We start from the raw sequence: 26,854 nt of genomic DNA on the forward strand, positions 1-26,854 counted from the left end.
TCATGAAACGGTGGTTGAGTGTGTCTGATGTGGGTGTGGAGAGCGACCATCATCTCGATATCGAGGCGTTGAGCCTATCAGACACTCACAGACACACTCCTGACGACACGCTATCATCAAAACACACATATCAAATTTAATTTTGTTTTCTTCTAGATCTGCTGTCCAGGAGAAACAAACTTAGTTGCATTATTTTCCTGCCATCTCTGTAAAGCTGCTTTATAAATAAACGTGACTTGACCAGTGCATGAGGATCAATAACAACGAAAAAACCTAAACACAGGAAAGGAACTGGAATTATGTCGTTTTAATGTAAAAAGTTTTAATGTCATTTGAGGTGAATGTCGTGAGCAGAGAAAGGCTCGGTTCATCTGTAAGACATTAAGTGGTAATTAAACTATGGCTTTAATTCTTCAAAGCCAACAATTACAAATATTCTAAAACACACACACAACAGTATGAAAGCTCGTTTCTGCCATGGAATAAAACAAAAATCATACAATTGTGAGTTTATATCGTGTGAGAAAAGTTACAATTGCATAATTTTTTATTCCGTGTTTCGAACTAGCTTCCGTACATTATTATCACTCAAACATATAGAAGCAAAACTGATTCCTGGAAATATTCACAAAAAGAGTATTTAAAGGCAGTTAAAACGTCGCCTGCCAACAATTTATAAAATACAAAACATAGTAAAGCGCAGAAGCTGTAAAGACTGGTCTGAGTCTACTCGTCCTCGCCTCTCTGCCGGAGGATCCGGGATTTGCCGTTCTCGGTCTTCCTCTTCCTGAAAGTGGTTCCGGCGCCGGCTTCGGACCCCAGAGACGTGATGGTGCGCTCCTTAAACCGGGGCCGGGGCTCTCGGGGGACGACGGATGCAGTCGGGGCGAAACTCTCCACCTGCGGGAGCTGCAGATCCACCTTCTCACTGCACACACACACACACACGTTTTCAGTGTAAAAGCTGTCATGTAAGCGGCCCCTAAGTTAATAACTAATGATCTTTGCAACAGACCCTAACACTACAATTTATATTGTTAAAAGTGCTATATAAATGAAGGTGACTTGACTTCATCTACATCATTACGAAAAGTAACATGTCCTAAAAGTCAAACGTTTATGAAACCGAAGCAGCGTCAGATATTTTCCTCTGTATTGTGTGCATCCGGTCTGTAACGGGACTCTGTTGTGTGCATCAGTTGCTGATTGGATGTTGAGATGTGGGCGTGGCACTCAGAAGTGTATGCAGATGAGCGTGAGCTTGTAGGGGTGGAGCTTAATCGCACTAAATGATTGGAGAATCCTGCATACGTCACCAGAAGATCCAGTTACGACAGTCTGATTAAACATTAAGGTCAAAACTTTTTAAAAAATATGAAACATATGCGCAAATAACTTGGTCACAATAAAATTAATAACGCATTTAGAAAATAGATTCTAAATGCGTGTTATAGATTTAGAAAAAAGTGGATTTGCATTTAATGCCAACTTTAAATGTATTAATATTTAGGCATGACCCGAGGAATCTAGTGAGTCTCGTGATTTTAGGCCAAACTGTTCTGAAGTTATAAGCAAAAATAAAAAAAAATCATTTCTCCTGTCCACTAGGTGGCACTGCGCTGAAACTGTGCAGGTTTCCTCGGGTCATGGTTGCCATAACACACACCAAGTTTGGTCAGAATACACTGAAGTGTTGCAGATATAGCATCATATTCATTTTGACGTGTTCTTCGTTGAATTCGTTTACATGTTATTTCGAGAACGGTTTGACGAATCGAATTGAATTCCATGTTTTTTTGTTGGCAAATAGTTTGAAAAAGTCGTTTTTTTTGGAAAATTCAAAATGGCGAAATTCTTTTCAGGAAATGACATCATAGGGTGAAATCGAATCGTCTCGAGCCAAAGACTCAGAGGGAAATGTTTGTTTCTGGCCCTTACGATTCTAAGGTTATTAGCATAAGCGTGAGTGGCGCTTTGGACAGTTGGTGGCGCTAGAGCGCTTGAGTTGCAGAGCGCAGGATTGCTGTGGCCGTCCTCTGTCTGTGTGCCAGATCTCAGCTTCAGTGGGCCGCCCGCCGCAGACTTCCAGAGAAGAGGAAGAAGACTAACGGATGCTTACACTCCTAACTAAACCCGAACATAACTAACAAATTAAATGGAAACTAAAACTATAAAAATAAAAGCTAACTCAAAATATTAATAAAACTAAAATAGAAACTTGAACAATTTGTTTTTTAAGTGTAATTCACCTCACAAACACAGTGTTGTTTTGACTAGCATCTTATGAATATGTCATAAGTCTTACTATGGGTCCTCCACCGGCGTGATCCGTTCCCAGGATCCGTATGGATTGATCTTCCTGGCTCTCTTCACTGGGATCACGATCTCCTTCACCGCCACAGGAGCGCTCGTTTCTTCCTCCTTCTGCGCAGCGTTCCCTCCATCATCGGGGGTTTTCTCTCCTCCGTCGTCCGATGACGTTTGGACCGGCTCGTCTTTTCTCTTCTGTGTGGAGAACAGACACATTGAGGTCGTGCAGGAGGAGTGTGTTTCCCGGTCAGCGCTGGGACCGTACTGATGCAAACTGGTCGTTCAGCCACGCTGGTTAATGATGTCACCGGTGTTGGAGTGATCACTACTGTTAATGAATCTGTATGAGATCGAGTTAACGCCAGATGTTTTACTACACTGCAAAAATGCTTTTCTTACTTAGTATTTTTGTCTGGTTTCCAGTCCAAAAATCTAAAAATTCTTAAATCAAAATGCATTTACTAGATGAGTAAAATGCCATAAGATAATATGTCTTGGCCAATGGGGTAAGAAGTTTCTTACCCCATTGGCAGATAATTTAGCTTGTTTTAAGCAAAAACTCACTTCATTTTGATTTATTTCCCCAGAAAACAACATTTTACGTTCATTGGAACGATGGTTTCGGGAAACACCGACTCGTTGAACCGCGGATAACGACAGAACCTGCGACTATAGTTGCTAACGATGCTTCGGGAAACACAGGCCTGAGTGTTTGTGTGGCAGTGAATGTGTCCGCCAGCGTCTCACCCTGAAACTGATCTTCACCCCGCTGGTGTCTTTGGTCTGCTCTGGCTCTGGCTCTGGTTCTGGTTCTGGCTCTGGTTCTGGCGTGTCTTTGGCAGGGTCAGACGAGTCTTCTTCTGCAGACGGAGGCTCGGGATAAACGGGAGAATAGTTTTCAGGCGTTATCATCACGTCACGAGGAGACTCAACGCCAGGAGGAGAAATGTCTTCCGAACTAAAGCCATCCGGTTTTTCCCAGCTGGATTCTGTCAGGATGAGAAATCAAACAGGTTTTTAACAGGTTTTTCTGTACAGCCTGACATATGATATAACAGTCTGATGCTATAAATGTATAATATTTTTTTTTTTAAGTATATATTTTTTATGTTTGTACAATTATACTAAAAGTGTGGCTTTACAGCAGCTCTAGAATAAAGTTATTGTCCAGATAAAGTTAGTTTTGATTGATTAACTTCCGTTGTAAAGATCATTAGTGATTAACTTAGCGGCCGCTAACACGACACCGCTCTACAGAACACAGAACTTTAATGTGTTCTGGCCGTTCATTCACACACAGCAGTGTTTCAGCTCGAGAACACACACTCTGAGCTCGAGAACACACACTCTGAAACGGGTTCCAAGGTTGCAAGTGTTGACAAATTTTGAAAACGTGATCATCTCCGTGTAAACTTCAAAAACTTGAATCTGTGAGAACGCTGACGGCGCACATGCGTATCACGTGTTTAGTCTATAGATATGTGCGTTTGAATATATATATATACACTCACCTAAAGGATTATTAGGAACACCTGTTCAATTTCTCATTAATGCAATTATCTAATCAACCAATCACATGGCAGTTGCTTCAATGCATTTAGGGGTGTGGTCCTGGTCAAGACAATCTCCTGAACTCCAAACTGAATGTCAGAATGGGAAAGAAAGGCGATTTAAGCAGTTTTGAGCGTGGCATGGTTGTTGGTGCCAGACGGGCCGGTCTGAGTATTTCACAATCTGCTCAGTTACTGGGATTTTCACGCACAACCATTTCTAGGGTTTACAAAGAATGGTGTGAAAAGGGAAAAACATCCAGTGAGCGGCAGTCCTGTGGGCGAAAATGCCTTGTTGATGCTAGAGGTCAGAGGAGAATGGGCCGACTGATTCAAGCTGATAGAAGAGCAACTTTGACTGAAATAACCACTCGTTACAACCGAGGTATGCAGCAAAGCATTTGTGAAGCCACAACACGCACAACCTTGAGGCGGATGGGCTACAACAGCAGAAGACTCCACCGGGTACCACTCATCTCCACTACAAATAGGAAAAAGAGGCTACAATTTGCAAGAGCTCACCAAAATTGGACAGTTGAAGACTGGAAAAATGTTGCCTGGTCTGATGAGTCTCGATTTCTGTTGAGACATTCAGATGGTAGAGTCAGAATTTGGCGTAAACAGAATGAGAACATGGATCCATCATGCCTTGTTACCACTGTGCAGGCTGGTGGTGGTGGTGTAATGGTGTGGGGGATGTTTTCTTGGCACACTTTAGGCCCCTTAGTGCCAATTGGGCATCGTTTAAATGCCACGGCCTACCTGAGCATTGTTTCTGACCATGTCCATCCCTTTATGGCCACCATGTACCCATCCTCTGATGGCTACTTCCAGCAGGATAATGCACCATGTCACAAAGCTCGAATCATTTCAAATTGGTTTCTTGAACATGACAATGAGTTCACTGTACTAAAATGGCCCCCACAGTCACCAGATCTCAACCCAATAGAGCATCTTTGGGATGTGGTGGAACGGGAGCTTCGTGCCCTGGATGTGTATCCCACAAATCTCCATCAACTGCAAGATGCTATCCTATCAATATGGGCCAACATTTCTAAAGAATGCTTTCAGCACCTTGTTGAATCAATGCAGTTCTGAAGGCGAAAGGGGGTCAAACACAGTATTAGTATGGTGTTCCTAATAATCCTTTAGGTGAGTGTATATATATATGTGCGCAGGCCTGTAGTCCTTCTCTACAAAGTGTCCGGCTGCATAATACAGAATTTTTAGTTGTTTCCGTGTATCCATGCGAACTGGAATCATTTTGATGGTTTCATCTGTACAGAGGTGAAGGGAAAGAGGCCTTGTGTTTAGATATGTTTGTGAAGAGGTTTCTTACTGCCGGTCTCAGTGTTGTAGTAGTACATATACCCATCAGGACTCACGGCCTCTATCCACGCAGCGGCTGACGGATCCTGCGACATGTAAATGTGACGTTAGATCTGTAATACACAACCTCAGACTCACACACACTCAGACGGATGAGTTTAGTTCACCGGCATGTGTCCCACGACTGATGATGACGAGCTCTCGTCCAGGAACCCGTCCGGTCTCTCCCACTGCGACTCTGAGAACACGGACACACAGTGACTCTGAGAACACGGACACACAGTGACTCTGAGAACACGGACACACTGCGACTCTGAGAACACGGACACACAGTGACTGAGAACACGGACACACAGTGACTCTGAGAACACGGACACACAGTGACTCTGAGAACACGGACACACAGTGACTCTGAGAACACGGACACACAGTGACTCTGAGAACACGGACACACAGTGACTCTGAGAACACGGACACACAGTGACTCTGAGAACACGGACACACAGTGACTGAGAACACGGACACACAGTGACTGAGAACACGGACACACAGTGACTCTGAGAACACGGACACACAGTGACTGAGAACACGGACACACAGTGACTGAGAACACGGACACACAGTGACTGAGAACACGGACACACAGTGACTGAGAACACGGACACACAGTGACTCTGAGAACACGGACACACAGTGACTCTGAGAACACGGACACACAGTGACTGAGAACACGGACACACAGTGACTCTGAGAACACGGACACACAGTGACTGAGAACACGGACACACAGTGACTGAGAACACGGACACACAGTGACTGAGAACACGGACACACAGTGACTCTGAGAACACGGACACACAGTGACTCTGAGAACACGGACACACAGTGACTGAGAACACGGACACACAGTGACTCTGAGAACACGGACACACAGTGACTCTGAGAACACGGACACACAGTGACTCTGAGAACACGGACACACAGTGACTGAGAACACGGACACACAGTGACTGAGAACACGGACACACAGTGACTGAGAACACGGACACACAGTGACTGAGAACACGGACACACAGTGACTGAGAACACGGACACACAGTGACTGAGAACACGGACACACAGTGACTGAGAACACGGACACACAGTGACTGAGAACACGGACACACAGTGACTGAGAACACGGACACACAGTGACTGAGAACACGGACACACAGTGACTGAGAACACGGACACACAGTGACTCTGAGAACACGGACACACAGTGACTCTGAGAACACGGACACACAGTGACTCTGAGAACACGGACACACAGTGACTGAGAACACGGACACACAGTGACTGAGAACACGGACACACAGTGACTGAGAACACGGACACACAGTGACTGAGAACACGGACACACAGTGACTCTGAGAACACGGACACACAGTGACTGAGAACACGGACACACAGTGACTGAGAACACGGACACACAGTGACTGAGAACACGGACACACAGTGACTCTGAGAACACGGACACACAGTGACTGAGAACACGGACACACAGTGACTGAGAACACGGACACACAGTGACTGAGAACACGGACACACAGTGACTGAGAACACGGACACACAGTGACTGAGAACACGGACACACAGTGACTGAGAACACGGACACACAGTGACTGAGAACACGGACACACAGTGACTCTGAGAACACGGACACACAGTGACTAAGAACACGGACACACAGTGACTGAGAACACGGACACACAGTGACTGAGAACACGGACACACAGTGACTGAGAACACGGACACACAGTGACTGAGAACACGGACACACAGTGACTGAGAACACGGACACACAGTGACTGAGAACACGGACACACAGTGACTGAGAACACGGACACACAGTGACTCTGAGAACACGGACACACAGTGACTCTGAGAACACGGACACACAGTGACTCTGAGAACACGGACACACAGTGACTCTGAGAACACGGACACACAGTGACTCTGAGAACACGGACACACAGTGACTCTGAGAACACGGACACACAGTGACTGAGAACACAGACACACAGTGACTGAGAACACGGACACACAGTGACTCTGAGAACACGGACACACAGTGACTGAGAACACGGACACACAGTGACTGAGAACACGGACACACAGTGACTGAGAACACGGACACACAGTGACTGAGAACACGGACACACAGTGACTGAGAACACGGACACACAGTGACTGAGAACACGGACACGCGTGTGCATGTGGAGCTCGTGTGAGGCGTCTCACCTCCTGTGGTGGTGTTGTAATAATACACCTGGCCGTCGCCTGTGGTTCCTCCCACCCACACATCGGGCCGGCTGCGGCTGCTGGTTCCTGATGGCACGTTTGCGGCACGTTTTTTTGTTTTTTTCTGTGTTTTAGCAGGAGGTTCTGGTGGAGGCAAACTCACGCCTGCACAGAGACACGAGAACATCAGCTGAGTACATACGTGACTGTAAACATGTTGAAAATCAGTGTTGGGGGCAGTAACACATTACAAGTGACACGCATTATGTAATCAGATTGCTTTTTTATGTAACTAGTAAAGAAAAATTACAAGTAACGTGCATTACGTAATCAGATTACCTTTTGATGTAACGAGTAAAGCATTACAAGTAGGGTTGGGTACCGAAACTCGGTACCAATAGGGAACCGGTTCCGACGTAAACGGTAGTAACCAGACCGAATAAGAACGACAATTTCGGTGCCTGATTTCGGTGCCTGACTTAATTAGGCACACAAGCGCGCACACACACACGCACAGTCTCTTCTGTCTCGCATGCGCGCTCTTGCTCGCAAGGTTTGGCTGCATTTCACGTGTAAAATTACGCGTCAGAACGCCCTCTGAGTGTGCCGATAGTCTGAATCCATATAGAATCAAGCCAATGCATTGGCTGATGGCGCGGACGCCGCCTCGACGCACTTACGTCGTCATATTATGTTGGCGCGCGCGTGTCATCTGCTCCTCAGATTTCTCTGCCGAAAAAGGAAGCTGGTCGGCAGCGCAAGGAGCTTGGCAGCGTCTCGTTCCCTATTGAGAGATATGTTACACCAGTAACCAGAGATGTTCTCTTTCATAGGTTCACTCAACAACGCTGCGTAGCTAAGAAGCAGTGGATTTGTATTTGTAGGCTGCTGTATCACGTGCCGTTTGAACTGACGCGCTACAGCGATCTGTCACATTTCAAAGAGCCAAAACGTTATTTATTATGTGAATCTCGTAAAAATATTGACAGGATCTGACAGCTGTAGATTTGTTCCATATCAAAAGTAACCTGTCTGTCGGTGTCAGTGTCCTCTTTGTCCGCGATTTTTTTCTGCGTGAGAAAATGGATGTGTGGCGTGGGTGAGAGCGTGTGAAAAGGGTCAATTGCGTGAGTCTCACGGTCAATGCGTGAGAGTTGGCAGCTCTGTCTGCTAGTAATCTATATTAATCTCCAGTATTATTACATTGTTTGATACAATATTGTTTTATTTGATATTATGTAAATGTGAATTTTTATTTTATATTGGTTTTATTATTATTTGTATTTATATTGTTTAAAGATTTAAGTTAATATTGTGTCCAGTTTGGCCCTGTAAATTAAAGGGTATTATTTTTTGATAAAGTGTGTGCGGTTTCGTTTTCTTAAGTACCGTTTCAAGAACCGTTTAGGCACCGGAACCGTTTGAAAAATACCGAGTAGGTACTGGTATCGGATAAAACCCAACCGATACCCAACCCTAATTACAAGTAACATGCATTACGTAATCAGATTACTTTGATGTAACGAGTAAAGCATTACAAGTAACATGCATTACATAATCAGATTACTTTGATGTAACGAGTAAAGCATTACAAGTAACATGCATTACGTAATCAGATTACTTTGATGTAACGAGTAAAACATTACAAGTAACATGCATTACGTAATCAGATTACTTTGATGTAACGAGTAAAACATTACAAGTAACATGCATTACGTAATCAGATTACTTTGATGTAACAAGTAAAACATTACAAGTAACATGCATTACGTAATCAGATTACTTTGATGTAACGAGTAAAACATTACAAGTAACATGCATTACGTAATCAGATTACTTTGATGTAACGAGTAAAACATTACAAGTAACATGCATTACGTAATCAGATTACTTTGATGTAACGAGTAAAACATTACAAGTAACATGCATTACGTAATCAGATTACTTTGATGTAACAAGTAAAACATTACAAGTAACATGCATTACGTAATCAGATTACCTTGATGTAACGAGTAAAACATTACAAGTAACATGCATTACGTAATCAGATTACCTTGATGTAACGAGTAAAACATTACAAGTAACATGCATTACGTAATCAGATTACTTTGATGTAACGAGTAAAACATTACAAGTAACATGCATTACGTAATCAGATTACTTTGATGTAACGAGTAAAGCATTACAAGTAACATGCATTACGTAATCAGATTACCTTGATGTAACGAGTAAAACATTACAAGTAACATGCATTACGTAATCAGATTACTTTGATGTAACGAGTAAAACATTACAAGTAACATGCATTACGTAATCAGATCACTTTGATGTAACGAGTAAAACATTACAAGTAACATGCATTACGTAATCAGATTACCTTGATGTAACGAGTAAAACATTACAAGTAACATGCATTACGTAATCAGATCACTTTGATGTAACGAGTAAAACATTACAAGTAACATGCATTACGTAATCAGATCACTTTGATGTAACGAGTAAAGCATTACAAGTAACATGCATTACGTAATCAGATTACCTTGATGTAACGAGTAAAACATTACAAGTAACATGCATTACGTAATCAGATTACTTTGATGTAACGAGTAAAGCATTAGAAGTAACATGCATTACGTAATCAGATTACCTTTTGATGTAACGAGTAAAGCATTACAAGTAACATGCATTACGTAATCAGATCACTTTGATGTAACAAGTAAAGCATTACAAGTAACATGCATTACGTAATCAGATTACCTTGATGTAACGAGTAAAACATTACAAGTAACATGCATTACGTAATCAGATCACTTTGATGTAACGAGTAAAGCATTACAAGTAACATGCATTACGTAATCAGATTACCTTGATGTAACGAGTAAAACATTACAAGTAACATGCATTACGTAATCAGATTACTTTGATGTAACGAGTAAAGCATTAGAAGTAACATGCATTACGTAATCAGATTACCTTTTGATGTAACGAGTAAAGCATTACAAGTAACATGCATTACGTAATCAGATCACTTTGATGTAACGAGTAAAACATTACAAGTAACGTGCATTACGTAATCAGATTACTTTGATGTAACAAGTAAAGCATTACAAATAACGTGCATTACGTAATCAGATCACTTTGATGTAACGAGTAAAACATTACAAGTAACATGCATTACGTAATCAGATTACTTTGATGTAACGAGTAAAGCATTACAAGTAACATGCATTACGTAATCAGATCACTTTGATGTAACGAGTAAAGCATTACAAGTAACATGCATTACGTAATCAGATTACCTTTTGATGTAACGAGTAAAGCATTACAAGTAACATGCATTACGTAATCAGATTACCTTGATGTAACGAGTAAAACATTACAAGTAACATGCATTACGTAATCAGATTACTTTGATGTAACGAGTAAAACATTACAAGTAACATGCATTACGTAATCAGATTACTTTGATGTAACGAGTAAAACATTACAAGTAACGTGCATTACGTAATCAGATTACTTTGATGTAACAAGTAAAGCATTACAAATAACGTGCATTACGTAATCAGATCACTTTGATGTAACGAGTAAAACATTACAAGTAACATGCATTACGTAATCAGATTACTTTGATGTAACGAGTAAAGCATTACAAGTAACATGCATTACGTAATCAGATCACTTTGATGTAACGAGTAAAACATTACAAGTAACGTGCATTACGTAATCAGATTACTTTGATGTAACAAGTAAAGCATTACAAATAACGTGCATTACGTAATCAGATCACTTTGATGTAACGAGTAAAACATTACAAGTAACATGCATTACGTAATCAGATTACTTTGATGTAACGAGTAAAGCATTACAAGTAACATGCATTACGTAATCAGATCACTTTGATGTAACGAGTAAAGCATTACAAGTAACATGCATTACGTAATCAGATTACCTTTTGATGTAACGAGTAAAGCATTACAAGTAACATGCATTACGTAATCAGATTACCTTGATGTAACGAGTAAAACATTACAAGTAACATGCATTACGTAATCAGATTACTTTGATGTAACGAGTAAAACATTACAAGTAACATGCATTACGTAATCAGATCACTTTGATGTAACGAGTAAAACATTACAAGTAACATGCATTACGTAATCAGATTACTTTGATGTAACGAGTAAAGCATTAGAAGTAACATGCATTACGTAATCAGATTACCTTTTGATGTAACGAGTAAAGCATTACAAGTAACATGCATTACGTAATCAGATCACTTTGATGTAACGAGTAAAACATTACAAGTAACGTGCATTACGTAATCAGATCACTTTGATGTAACGAGTAAAGCATTACAAGTAACATGCATTACGTAATCAGATTACCTTTTGATGTAACGAGTAAAGCATTACAAGTAACATGCATTACGTAATCAGATCACTTTGATGTAACAAGTAAAGCATTACAAGTAACATGCATTACGTAATCAGATCACTTTGATGTAATGCTTTACTTGTTACATCAAAGTGATCTGATTACGTAATGCATGTTACTTGTAATGCTTTACTCGTTATATCAAAAGGTAATCTGATTACGTAATGCACGTTACTTCTAATGCTTTACTCGTTACAAGTAACATGCATTACGTAATCAGATTACCTTTTGATGTAACGAGTAAAGCATTACAAGTAACATGCATTACGTAATCAGATTACTTTGATGTAACGAGTAAAGCATTACAAGTAACATGCATTACGTAATCAGATTACTTTGATGTAACGAGTAAAACATTACAAGTAACGTGCATTACGTAATCAGATCACTTTGATGTAACAAGTAAAGCATTACAAGTAACATGCATTACGTAATCAGATTACTTTGATGTAACGAGTAAAGCATTACAAGTAACGTGCATTACGTAATCAGATCACTTTGATGTAACAAGTAAAGCATTACAAGTAACATGCATTACGTAATCAGATTACTTTGATGTAACGAGTAAAGCATTACAAGTAACATGCATTACATAATCAGATTACTTTGATGTAACAAGTAAAGCATTACAAGTAACATGCATTACATAATCAGATTACTTTGATGTAACAAGTAAAGCATTACAAGTAACATGCATTACGTAATCAGATTACTTTGATGTAACGAGTAAAGCATTACAAGTAACATGCATTACGTAATCAGATTATTTTGATGTAACGAGTAAAGCATTACAAGTAACATGCATTACGTAATCAGATCACTTTTTGGATGTTACGAATAAAGTAATGCAAGCAACGCATTACATTTTATGTAATTTTAGTAATGCACAATACTTTTTAGTTTAATCAATTTGCTTAAACGTTTTTAAAACACTGAATTAAAATTCTCTCTCTTCTTCATAACAGTCACTCATGCATGTGCAGGAACAGACAAAAAGTACATAAGTAACAAAACATATTACTTTTAATAAAAAGAGTTGTATAATAGGTAATGTTAGGAGATCTTTTATATGGCATACCGCTCTAGGGCTCATATATGGCATATCGCTCTAGGGCTCAGGAAATATTCTATGTGCTCAGAATATAACAATATTTTAAATGTGTTTTTAAAAGAAAACAATATAAGCTATGTTGTCGAATGCATTACTGCGTTAAACACTGTAAAAGAACACCTGCAAGGACTAAAAGAGAGCGAGTCTCTGCCAGGTGAGAAAAAGTAACGCAAAAGTAACGTATTACTTTACATGAAAAGTCAACGCAAATAGTTACTTTTTTAGAGAGTAACACAATATTGTAACACATGACTTATAAAAGTGACCGTAAAGGAGACCTGATGACTGAGCCGTGAGTCTCTTCAGATCCTCCTCATACGCCTTCAGAGCCGCTTCTTCCATCGCTGCGAACTCCTTCGACATCTTCTGCTCCTGCTTGGCCTTCGCAACGCTTTTCTTCTTAATCTGTCAGGAACATTGACGGGGTCACATGAGCGCTGCGGGCCAATCAGAGCGCGTCTCACACACTCTTATCATCACACACATGCAGCTCTGACAGCAGCAGCCAACTTTCTGTTTACCAGCTCATTTCTACAGCGCTTTTTACAGGATAGATGATCTCACAGTAATAAACAGAAGCCATGATGCAAACTTCATCAGATACGAGACAACTTCGGGTTCAGCTGTAAAGATGACATTAGTGTCATTATTCAGATCAGTGTTTTGTTCTCATCCAATAAAGTGTGAATCCTCATCGTTTCACTCGGATATACGGTACTGTAAGGAAGAAAAGACCAGCGCAACTTCCCTTTCATGACATCTTTAAACATAATGTATAACATAAAAAGTAATGTGACAGTGTGTTCAGGATCCTTTACCCAGAATACCGTGCAATATTCACCATACAATGTGAAATGCATTGTGTCACATGATCTCATCATATTCCGTGTGAGTGGAATCGAATTTTTATCACAGAAATAAAGTTATTCTGCCTATTAAATCAAATTTTGTGTTAAAACATCTCAACTTTGATCAGGCTGTTTAAAGTCGGCAATGAGATCTTTTTTTTCCCCATATTGTGACGTGTATCCGAGTGAAGCGCTTATTGACGAGGCACATGACCTATAAACGAATAATGATGTGCATGGATAAATCGTTTAGAATAAATATTGCAATATCCCATAAATAAGAATTGTACATTTTGATTTCATGGTGACTTTAAATATAGTCAAGAAAAATATGTATTATTTAAGTATAATTTCAACTTTCTATATCATAAATATATAATTCTATATCATAATTATGCATGATTCTTATCACCTTTTGCCAAAAACAGGTCACACAGGAAATGTGCATAATGAGTACACACTGAGTGCACACTGAGTACACACTGAGTACACACTGAGTGCACACTGAGTGCACACTGAGTGCACACTGAGTACACACTGAGTACACACTGAGTGCACACTGAGTGCACACTGAGTGCACACTGAGTGCACACTGAGTGCACACTGAGTACACACTGAGTGCACACTGAGTGCACACTGAGTGCACACTGAGTACACACTGAGTACACACTGAGTGCACACTGAGTGCACACTGAGTGCACACTGAGTACACACTGAGTGCACATTGAGTGCACACTGAGTGCACACTGAGTACACACTGAGTGCACACTGAGTACACACTGAGTGCACACTGAGTGCACACTGAGTGCACACTGAGTGCACACTGAGTGCACACTGAGTGCACACTGAGTGCACACTGAGTACACACTGAGTACACACTGAAAACACACTGAAAACACACTGAGTACACACTGAAAACACACTGAGTACACACTGAGTACACACTGAAAACACACTGAGTACACACTGAGTGCACACTGAGTACACACTGAGTACACACTGAGTGCACACTGAAAACACACTGAGTGCACACTGAGTACACACTGAGTACACACTGAGTACACACTGAGTACACACTGAGTACACACTGAGTGCACACTGAGTACACACTGAGTACACACTGAGTACACACTGAGTGCACACTGAAAACACACTGAGTGCACACTGAGTGCACACTGAGTACACACTGAGTACACACTGAGTGCACACTGAGTGCACACTGAGTACACACGGAGTACACACTGAGTACACACTGAGTACACACTGAGTACACACTGAAAACACACTGAAAACACACTGAGTACACACTGAGTACACACTGAAAACACACTGAGTACACACTGAGTACACACTGAAAACACACTGAGTACACACTGAGTGCACACTGAGTGCTGAGTACAGAGTACATACTGAGTACACACTGAGTGCACACTGAGACTGAGTACAGAGTACATACTGAGTACACACTGAGTGCACACTGAGACTGAGTACATAACAAGTACATAACGAGTACATACTGAGCCTGTCAAAATACATACAGTCTTGGCCACTTGAGAGAGCGCGTACACGAGACAGAAAGAAAGTGTGCAAGACTGTCCCATGTCTTAAAGATGCCAAAGTGCAGTGCCCTCAACGCACACTAAACCCACAGGTTTGCAAATACCGCTTCAGAGCAGTATTCGAGGCTAAGCCTATCCCATCATGCATTAGGATCAGGAAATCACAAGCCCTGAAATCACTAGATGTTGACGACACATTCCACTGTAAGTTAAATTAATTAGATATTTCATATAATTTGGTAGTAAAATGTAGTGTTGCACATTTTACTGGTGCACGGATGAGTAGGCTATGTGTATTTGCAACTGCTTTTTAATCACAAAATTAGAAGCACCACAATTTTAAATTGTGTCTTTGGTTACATAGGGACTAATGAAGAGACATTTAGAAGTTTATTTTGAAATGGAAAGTATTGAAAATCAAAATAAAGCTCTGTAAACACTTGCATTTTTTGCAACACTATTAGTGTGTCCCATCGGGTATTACACACTTGCAGTCTTCATGCCTACTTGAACACTTGTGCCTAATACAGGAAATACATCATGCAAGTAGACAAGTGCTCAAGTGCAAAGAGGACAAGTGTGGGTATTTGGACAGGCCCAATGATCACATACTGAGTTCAGTACGTATATGACGTACAGCATAATCACAAAGGAGAGCCAGTGCACATAATCTCAGGTAGTATGCAGTACTCTAGTGTTGCTATTGTTTCTTACCTCTGCGATTTTGGCCGCGACATTCTCTTTGTGATTCTTTCCTCTCTCGTGAAACTCGACGCTCTGCGTGGAAAACACACAGAAACACGTTCAGATCGAGTGTGGAAGAGAGGGGTTAGGGTTATGATGACTGATTCACTCACGGGCTTGTTATCCGCGATCCAGCACTTGCAGTACTGACAGAACTTCTTCGGCTGGGATTTCCAGTAATCAGCCCTGCATTACAAACACAAACACACACACACACACAGATAGTTCACTGCATTAGCGCATCGTTTACACCTCGAGCTCAAGAGGCGCGAGCTCGTGGAATGTCTGATCAAAATCCACGTGATTACTTACATTATGAAGGATGGAAATCTCAAATTTCTTCCCTTAAATGTACATAAATGTTGTACTCATTCTACATGCTCACTGGTTAGTGCCCATTGCTGTCACTTAAAAATGACGTCACTGATCGCGCGACAAACCGTGATTAAGGATTGGAAATGTACAATTAAAACAAGACTGATAAATATGATGCTGAATGATTACTTCATAATCAGAAACAACATTAAAACCATAAATAGATGTCTCACCGTACACACACACGCTTGTGAGTGGCTGTGTGAGTATAACATAGCATCAGGCGCTCTCAGTGTCAGCGCCTCCCATATGGTCTAGCGGTTAGGATTCCTGGTTTTCACCCAGGCGGCCCGGGTTCGACTCCCGGTATGGGAAGACAACTTTTTTTTTTTTTGATTTGCCAACATAATTCAAGTTATTCAAGTTCATCACTAATCATTTTAGTTACTCATAGTATTAGAGGCCTAGACGAACTACAAAGACAAGCAGAAGATATGTAAAAACTCATAAATGCTGTTGAATTCAGAAAATTTCACTATGGAATGTTTACTTTATACATCATCATTTAAATTTTTCATCTCATAATTATGAGTCATAATTTTAATTTCAACTTTTTAAGTCATAATTTCGACAGAATTAAATTTAGAATTAAGTTTTGTGTCAATTACGACTTTTTAATGTCATCTTAAAACGTTTTTAAGTCATAATTTGGTTTCACTTTACTCTGATGGTCCCTTTAACAAATTCTGTTGACTATAAGTAACGTTGCACCTTCATGTCTACTAACTCGCATGTGAGAGAGTATATAAAGTAAACTCTCATCAGAGTTAGTAGAGTATTAGTGGACTGCAGGGTTAGGACAAGTTGAGATATAGTTGCAGAGTTACTTATAGTCAACAGCACATTCAAAAGGACCATCAAAATAAAGTGTTACCAACTTATACTTTTTTTTGTGTCAATTTATTAATTTTTTATGTCATAATTTTTTCAACTTTTCATCTCGTAATTATGACGTACCTTCATAATTTTAATTTAGACTTTTTAAGTCATAATTTTGACTTTTTGTCATAATTATTACTTAATTCCGACTTTTTAATGTCATAATAAAAAAGTTTTTAAGCAATAAATTTGACAAAAAGTATTTTCTTCTCAGTCTTTTGATGACTTAATTTATACTTTTTTGTCAATTTTGACTTTTTAATGTAATAACTTATACAACTCTTCATCTCATCACTGATTTACAAAAATGTTTTTTTTTCTTACGTGGTATTAATGGACATATTTCACTCAGATATGGAGAAAAAGAGTAAATCTTCTGAAAGCATGAGGTGATCTTCAATAATAGATTGTAAAAAGGCTCAGATCCAGAGTGAGACTCAATAAATGTTTAAATCTCTGAGAGCATCAGCATAAGAGACCCGTTCATCATCACTCGTGTAATCAGTGCTCAGAGACGACTCCCAGAACACACACACATCTCATTACAAAACAAACACAAGTTTATTTGGACTTTAAACACAGACACACCCTTTAAAATATCAGTTATAAAGGATTATTGAAGAAAACGCTGCCGCATATACAGAAACAATGTGCAAACATGGAGAACACGCTTTTAAATATATTTTACACAATAAAATCAGAAAACAAGAGAAGAAAATAAATACAGTGCATAGAAATTCATCCTGAAATAATCAATGACAAAATAAACACTAACAGTGAAAGTGCAACATCAAATGAACAATTATAACCAAAACAATAATTTAAGTCAAATATGCTTTTAAAAGGTGCAATAACTGGATCATTGATCAGAGTGCATGTCGTCTGTTATCAAGTTAAAAAAGAATATTAATTATATAAACATAGTGATAATAAAGTGTTCGACCTGTAAAGAGTTAAAAAGTGTGGTAATTTGGTTAAAACCATTTGAAAATCACAAAAATATTCCAATTTCAAACAATCGTACAAACTGGTTGTTGAGTTCCAGTGGTTGTTTGAGAAAGAAACGCAGCAGGAACAGCTTTAGCAGCAGGTGTTGATGATCAGTGCGTGTGTGTGTGTGTGTGTGTGAGGACATCCTGACCAGCAGGAAGTGACCTCATGACCTCGTGACCTCAGTAACACCCGTCCCGCCAGCTCCCGTCCCGCAGCGTCGACAGGCTCCTCGGAGGCGTCAGCAAACTGGCCGAGAACAGAGAACATCAGAAATTTTGTAATTAATTAGCATAATGCCAGCCTGTGGTGTTGATTGGCTGAGCAGCGTCTCTTAGCCCCGCCCTCTAACACTAGTGTATCTGAGACTGGGAGAGTTCGGCTCGTGTTGTTCGTGTCGAGGAGACGCTGTTTTCTGAGATTGAGACGGTGAAACCCACGCCATCGCCACTGTTCGTATCACTGTGATCAAGAGCTGAGAGTCAGATATGATAATGAGCGTTTCTGACCAATCACAGCAGAGCAGCTCTCAGAGAGGCGGGGCTTAGAGAGACTGAGTCCTTGATGGAAGCGTTTCAGACGAAATCAAATGTTGTATTAGTTAACATTAGTTAATGCACTGTGAACTAACATGAACAATCAACCAGCTTACAAACTTTACCAAAGATAAATACAGTAACAAATGTATTGCTCATTGGTAGTTCATGTTAGTTAATACATAAACTAATGTTAACAAATTAGACCATATTGTAAAGTGTTCCCATTAAAGGAAAGGACAGTACCGGTGAGTAAATGGAAACCTTTCATCACTCACTCCACCAAACGGCCGGTTTTCGCTCAGCGGATTTAAATTCTTCAGGATCTCGACCTGAATTTTTCATAACTTACTAATTTTAGGTTTTAATCTGAATCAGTTTGGAGTTTTAAGCAGCTTTGAGGATTTGAAGAAGCTGAAGATGAAGCTGGTGATGTGTGTGTTTCATCGTGTCACAATATATCGCAATACACAAATTCAACAATATGTATCGTGGATAGTTCACTCAAAATAAAAATGAGTGTGTGAGAGTTTTAGTGTCAGTACATATAAAATGTTGAATATAATGTATAATAATGCAATGGGGGAATATTTGTGTAAAAAGCGTCCTGCAATATTTTAAATATATCTAGTCAGTGTCAGAGTGCAGATTTGTCTAAAATAATTCTGTATTTCAGCTTCAGAATCATGAATATTGTTATTCTGGTGTCTCTATTGTCCTGTGCTTTGGGTTTCCAGCATCAAGTCCAAGCCTGTTCATTTACACACACACTGTAAAATCAAATTTAGCAGTTTAATCAATAGTACATTTTTTGTTAACCTTTGACATTGTGTCTTGGAGTATCGCAATATTATTGTATCGTGAGGTCAGTATCGTGTGTGTGTGTGTGTGTGTGTGTGTGTGTGTGTGTTTACCTGCGCACTGGAGCCGTGAGTTTCCCGCGCGAGCCGCTCGCTATGAAGGACGCGGGCCGCGGTAAACCACTGCGCGCCGGGATCTGGGAGACGGACACTTTCCCACCGGACACACACTGGGACACACACTGGGAACTGGCCGACGGACCCTTGATGGTGGGACTGACGTAAGCGGTGGCTTTAAGCGTCTGACAGGACGAGAAGTTCCCGACGCTCTGAACACGAGCCGGAACTGCACAAAACACACACACACACACACACACACACACACACACACACACACACACACACACACACACACACACACACACACACACACACACACACACACACACACACACACACACACACACACACACACACACACACACATCCTTACGAAAAGAAAATATCTTTCCCAATAGCCGTCATTTCACCGTCTTGGTTAACTACAGTACAGACCCGATATAGTCCGGCTATGAGTAACACACTTCTAGCCAAAAGAACTTGCGAGATGTGTGATATTCCATCATGTAAGCAAAGTCATCAGCGATTACAAGGTGTTTCGTTTCATTTCATTTAATCTAACTGATGATGACTAGTCTAATATTGGGCGATGGTTTAGACATCAATACAGTTCTCACTGACAGCCCAAATGTTGCCTTGTGTTAGCCTAGACGTCAGGCTGTGTTTGGACGGCTATTAGACGTCTTTTAAATGCAAAATTGCTTGCTGGGTATATTAAATGATTTACCAGTATATTTGAAAATATACAGAATAATATATTATGTGTTAATATATTACAATACATTGAGTAATACATAAGGAATTGTTGCTTTTCATATATTGACAAATATGTGACAATATATTTACTAATATAATGTATGTAATTTAATATTCAGTAATAATACACTTCCTAATATATAGATGTATATGTGATCAGATATGGTACTGCATGTGTAATATATTGCAGATATACTAACTCATGCAGCATAAACCCACATATATAGAGAAAAATATAATGTAATATATTTCTTATATTTTTTATTATTATATACATTAGCAAAGAGACTATCACTGTGCTGAGGAGAGCACAGCCATTATTTTTAAAATATAGTAATTATAGTCTTAATGGTTTCGACCACAGAAACTCACATACCAGAAAACCTTTTAAATTCCAAAATAATAGTACATTAAACACTAACAATGGTGTCAATGGAGTGTTGTCGAATGTTGTTGTCTTCCACTGGTACTCCACAGGGTTGCGTTCTGTCCCCTCTTCTGTTTTCTTTATATACTGACGACTGTCGTAGTACTTTTAATGGGAGACACATTGTTAAATTTGCGGACGATTCTGTGATTGTTTCGCTTCTTAATGAGTTTGAATCAGACTTTGGTCCAGTGACAGATCATTTTATCCAATGGTGTGATGCTTCATTTCTAAATATTAATGCTTCAAAAACAAAAGAGATGTTTATTGATTTCCGTTCCGTAAGAAGAACTCTGTACCTGTGTTGCCTCCTGTCATAAAGGGACATCAGGTAGAAGTGGTTACACAGTATAAATATTTAGGGACTGTAATTGATGACAAACTACAATTTGAGGCAACCACTGATATCATTAGAGGAAAGGCTCTTCAGCGTATGTATTTTCTAAGGAAACTTCGAACCTTTAACATGGATGTGTCTTTTATGAAAATGTTTTATACCTGTTTTATCGAGGCTGTTTTAAGTTTTTCTATTATTTGTTGGTATGGTAATCTTAATGTTAAGAATAGGAGGAAGTTGACAAGCATAGTTACAATATGTAGCAAGATAGTTGGGATTGACTTAAGGACTATCACACAAATTTATGAGCATAGGATGACTAGGAAGGGCCAGTTAGTCCTTTCTGATGTCACTCACCCATTATGTAGTGAACTTCAACTACTTCCTTCAGGACGGAGATTTAAACTCCCCTTGTGTAAATCAAATAGATACAGAAATTCCTTTATACCTGCTGTAATTAGGTTTTTAAATGATTGATTGTAATCTGTGTGTTGTGTTGTGATATGTGTTGTTATATGTGCATGTGTATACTGCTATCTACACAAAGAATTGCCTTTAAGGACAATAAAGTTTAAAGTTAAGTTAAGTTAACAGATCTCCCCTATATTATTATTGAGCAAAACACATTAAATAACACTTAATTTTATCATTTGCTCTCCTTTAACAGTCAGAAGCAAAGCATGCTTGGAATTAGAAATCTGTTGTAACTCATTCTGTGAATGTGTTGTGTGTGTGTGTGTGTGTGTGTGTGTGTGTGTGTGTGTGTGTGTGTGTGTGTGTGTGTGTGTGTGTGTGTGTGTGTGTGTGTGTACAATATATTGCCATAAGTTTTGGGGCACCTGCCTTTACATGCACATGAACTTCAATTATATCCCATTGTTAATCTGTGGGGTTTAATATGGAGTTGGCCACTCTTTGCAGCTTTAACAGCTTCAACTCTTCTGGGAAGGCTTTCCACAAGGTTTAGGAGTGTGTTTATGAGAAGCGCATTTGTGAGGTTAGGCACTGATGTTGGACGAGAAGGCCTGACTCACAGACTCCGCTCTAATTTATCCCAAAGCTGTTCTATCGGGCTGAGGTCAGGACTCTGTGCAGGCCAGTCCAGTTCCTCCACACTAAACTCCTCATCCATGTCTTAATGGACCTGGTTTGTGAACTGGAGCGCAGTCATGCTGGAACAGGAACATTCACAAACTGTTCCCACAAAGTTGGGAGCATGGAATTGTTCAAAATGTCTTGGTAAGCTGAAGCATTAAGAGTTCCTTTCACTGGAACTAAGGGGCCAAGCCCAACCCCTGAAAAACAACTCCACACCATAATCCCCCCTCCACCAAACTTTACACTGGGCATAATGCAGTCAGGCACATATCATTCTCGTGGCAACCGCCAAACCCAGACTTGTTCATCGGATTGCCAGACAGATTGTCGCTTTACACCACTGCATCCCACGCTTTACACCACTGCATCCCACGCTTTACACCACTGCATCCCACGCTTTACACCACTGCATCCCACGCTTTACACCACTGCATCCCACGCTTTACACCACTGCATCCCACGCTTTACACCACTGCATCCCACGCTTTACTCCACTGCATCCCACGCTTTACACCACTGCATCCCACGCTTTACTCCACTGCATCCCACGCTTTACACCACTGCATCCCACGCTTTACACCACTGCATCCCACGCTTTACACCACTGCATCCCACGCTTTACACCACTGCACCTCAAGCTTTACACCACTGCATCCCACACTTTACTCCACTGCACCCCACGCTTTACTCCACTGCACCCCACGCTTTACTCCACTGCATCCCACGCTTTACTCCACTGCACCCCACGCTTTACACCACTGCATCCCACGCTTTACACCACTGCATCCCACGCTTTACACCACTGCATCCCACGCTTTACACCACTGCATCCCACGCTTTACACCACTGCATCCCACGCTTTACACCACTGCATCTCAAGCTTTACACCACTGCACCCCACGCTTTACTCCACTGCACCCCACGCTTTACTCCACTGCACCCCACGCTTTACTCCACTGCATCCCACGCTTTACACCACTGCACCTCAAGCTTTACACCACTGCATCCCACGCTTTACTCCACTGCACCCCACGCTTTACACCACTGCATCCCACGCTTTACTCCACTGCACCCCACGCTTTACACCACTGCACCCCACGCTTTACACCACTGCACCCCACGCTTTACACCACCGCACCCCACGCTTTACACCACTGCACCCCACGCTTTACTCCACTGCACCCCACGCTTTACACCACTGCACCCCATGCTTTACTCCACTGCATCCCACGCTTTACACCACTGCATCCCACGCTTTACACCACTGCATCCCACGCTTTACTCCACTGCACCCCACGCTTTACTCCACTGCACCCCATGCTTTACTCCACTGCACCCCATGCTTTACTCCACTGCATCCCACGCTTTACTCCACTGCACCCCATGCTTTACTCCACTGCATCCCACGCTTTACTCCACTGCACCCCATGCTTTACTCCACTGCACCCCACGCTTTACACCACTGCACCCCACGCTTTACTCCACTGCACCCCACGCTTTACTCCACTGCACCCCACGCTTTACTCCACTGCACCCCATGCTTTACTCCACTGCATCCCACGCTTTACTCCACTGCACCCCATGCTTTACTCCACTGCACCCCACGCTTTACACCACTGCACCCCATGCTTTACTCCACTGCATCTAACGCTTTACTCCACTGCACCCCACGCTTTACTCCACTGCACCCCATGCTTTACTCCACTGCACCCCACGCTTTACACCACTGCACCCCATGCTTTACTCCACTGCATCCCACGCTTTACTCCACTGCACCCCATGCTTTACTCCACTGCACCCCACGATTTACTCCACTGCACCCCATGCTTTACTCCACTGCACCCCACGCTTTACACCACTGCACCCCACGCTTTACTCCACTGCATCCCACGCTTTACTCCACTGCACCCCACGCTTTACACCACTGCACCCCACGCTTTACACCACTGCACCCCATGCTTTACTCCACTGCACCCCATGCTTTACTCCACTGCACCCCACGCTTTACACCACTGCACCCCACGCTTTACACCACTGCACCCCATGCTTTACTCCACTGCACCCCATGCTTTACTCCACTGCACCCCATGCTTTACTCCACTGCATCCCACGCTTTACACCACTGCACCCCACGCTTTACTCCACTGCACCCCATGCTTTACACCACTGCATCCCACGCTTTACACCACTGCACCCCACGCTTTACACCACTGCACCCCACGCTTTACACCACTGCACCCCACGCTTTACACCACTGCATCCCACCCTTTACACCACTGCATCCCACGCTTTACACCACTGCATCCCACGCTTTACACCACTGCATCCCACGCTTTACACCACTGCACCCCATGCCTTACACCACTGCACCCCACGCTTTACTCCACTGCACCCCACGCTTTACACCACTGCATCCCACGCTTTACACCACTGCATCCCACCCTTTACACCACTGCATCCCACGCTTTACACCACTGCATCCCACGCTTTACACCACTGCATCCCACCCTTTACACCACTGCATCCCACCCTTTACACCACTGCATCCCACGCTTTACACCACTGCATCCCACGCTTTACACCACTGCACCCCACGCTTTACACCACTGCATCCCACGCTTTACACCACTGCACCCCACGCTTTACACCACTGCACCCCACGCTTTACACCACTGCATCCCACCCTTTACACCACTGCATCCCACCCTTTACACCACTGCATCCCACGCTTTACACCACTGCATCCCACGCTTTACACCACTGCACCCCACGCTTTACACCACTGCATCCCACGCTTTACACCACTGCATCCCACGCTTTACTCCACTGCATCCCACGCTTTACACCACTGCATCCCACCCTTTACACCACTGCATCCCACGCTTTACACCACTGCATCCCACGCTTTACACCACTGCACCCCACGCTTTACACCACTGCATCCCACGCTTTACTCCACTGCACCCCACGCTTTACACCACTGCACCCCATGCTTTACACCACTGCACCCCACGCTTTACACCACTGCACCCCACGCTTTACACCACTGCATCCCACGCTTTACACCACTGCATCCCACGCTTTACACCACTGCATCCCACGCTTTACACCACTGCATCCCACGCTTTACACCACTGCATCCCACGCTTTACTCCACTGCATCCCACGCTTTACACCACTGCATCCCACGCTTTACACCACTGCATCCCACACTTTACACCATTTGTGTGAGAGTGTATGTGTGTGTGTGTGTGTGTGTGTGTGAGACGTACTGCAGGTCTGAAGCCGCATCAGTGTCCCGGACGAGTCAAAGCTCTGGCTGATCCGCAGGGACGGGGACGCGGGAACGGACGCCATCGGGAAACTCAGCAGGTTTGGCATACTCCTCCTCAGCTTATCTGAGGAAACATCACTTCCTGTTAGCTCTGCCAATCACACACACACATAAAAACACACACACACACACACACACACACACATAACATGAACATGTTCTACATCAGATTAAAGCCCAATTACATTTGATGTGCTTTAAGAGGATTGAGACGCAGCAGAAAGTGTGTGTTTGATTTAAGATGCTTAAAGACTGAACATCAGTGAGAGTTTTACCCATCAGCCCATTCAACTACAGCCGGCGGGGAACATTCTGGCAAGGTTCTCTCAAAGATATGAAAAAATAACGTTAATAGAACCTAATTCATAATGCAAAAACATTATAATCGGAATTATGTTTACAAGTTTGGAATAATTCTAATGTTTTAATGTTTCTGAAAGAGTCTCTTCTGCTCACCAAGACTGCATTATTTAATCAAAAATACTGTAAAAACAGTGAAATATTACTCCAGTGTAAATCAGCTGTTTTCTATGTGAATACGTGTGTAATTTATTCCTGTGATCAAAGCTGTATTTTCAGCATCATTACTCCAGTCTTCAGTGTCACATGATCCTTCAGAAATCACTCTAATATGATGATCTGATGCTCAAGAAACATTTATGATTATTATCAGTGTTCAAAACAGTTTAATATTTTTGTGGAAACAAAAATGCATCATTTTATTTTCAGGATTCTTTGATGACAGAAAGTTCAAAAGAACAGAATTTATTTAAAATAGAATCTTTTGTAACATTATAAATGTCACTTTTGATCAATTTAATGTTGGTAGAAGCACCGGATTATAGCAGATTTTCATGATGTGTCCCCTTTAATTTGCATACTGGTGTCGTTTCTTTCATGACAGTGTCAAAGCGTCTCTAATGCATCATTTCCTCACAGAATCTGACCTGACGGTAATCATCATAATCACCTGCGCTGCTCCTGAGTCCGTGCGGCTCGCTGGCAGGCGTCTGCGCAGGTGTGTGTGTCTGCGT

At 41.7% G+C, this 26,854-nt stretch overlaps 2 protein-coding genes and 1 non-coding gene across 3 annotated transcripts in view; 1 reads left to right on the top strand and 2 right to left on the bottom strand.

Moving 5' to 3' along the window:
• Positions 1-585: 585 nt before the first annotated feature.
• On the bottom strand, positions 586-16,597 carry wbp4 (WW domain binding protein 4). The gene is made up of 10 exons (XM_056243499.1): positions 16,481-16,597; positions 16,282-16,354; positions 16,139-16,201; positions 13,296-13,422; positions 7,473-7,637; positions 5,357-5,427; positions 5,200-5,275; positions 3,058-3,299; positions 2,306-2,505; positions 586-928 (listed from the first exon to the last, which is right to left on the bottom strand). Coding segments are annotated over exons 1-10 (1,221 nt in total). The 5' UTR covers positions 16,483-16,597; the 3' UTR covers positions 586-726.
• Positions 16,598-16,786: 189 nt separating this feature from the next.
• Positions 16,787-16,858, top strand: trnae-uuc (transfer RNA glutamic acid (anticodon UUC)). The gene has a single exon. It is a non-coding gene; the product is annotated as a tRNA-Glu (tRNA).
• Positions 16,859-17,959: 1,101 nt separating this feature from the next.
• Positions 17,960-26,854, bottom strand: part of slain1b (SLAIN motif family, member 1b) — a 25,139-nt gene continuing 16,244 nt past the window's right edge. Inside the window, exons 5-8 of the mRNA XM_056243511.1 lie at positions 26,791-26,854; positions 25,759-25,884; positions 19,863-20,094; positions 17,960-18,661 (exon numbers count right to left, since the gene is read on the bottom strand). The exon at positions 26,791-26,854 is cut by the window's right edge and continues 257 nt beyond it. Of these exons, the coding sequence (XP_056099486.1) occupies positions 18,595-18,661; positions 19,863-20,094; positions 25,759-25,884; positions 26,791-26,854 (489 nt within the window). The 3' untranslated portion in view covers positions 17,960-18,594. The remainder of the gene's footprint in view (positions 18,662-19,862; positions 20,095-25,758; positions 25,885-26,790) is intronic.

This window comes from Rhinichthys klamathensis, unplaced genomic scaffold (assembly GCF_029890125.1).
Source record: "Rhinichthys klamathensis goyatoka isolate OS25496 unplaced genomic scaffold, OSU_Roscu_1.1 h1tg000802l_1, whole genome shotgun sequence".
Taxonomy (NCBI): Eukaryota; Metazoa; Chordata; class Actinopteri; order Cypriniformes; family Leuciscidae; genus Rhinichthys; species Rhinichthys klamathensis.

Coding starts and splice junctions, on each gene's coding strand:
- wbp4 (XM_056243499.1), bottom strand. Junction 16,202..16,281: donor GGATCGCGGATAACAAGCCC/GTGAGTGAATCA, acceptor TTTTCCACGCAG/AGCGTCGAGTTTCACGAGAG. Junction 3,300..5,199: donor CTACAACACTGAGACCGGCA/GTAAGAAACCTC, acceptor TCATCCTGACAG/AATCCAGCTGGGAAAAACCG.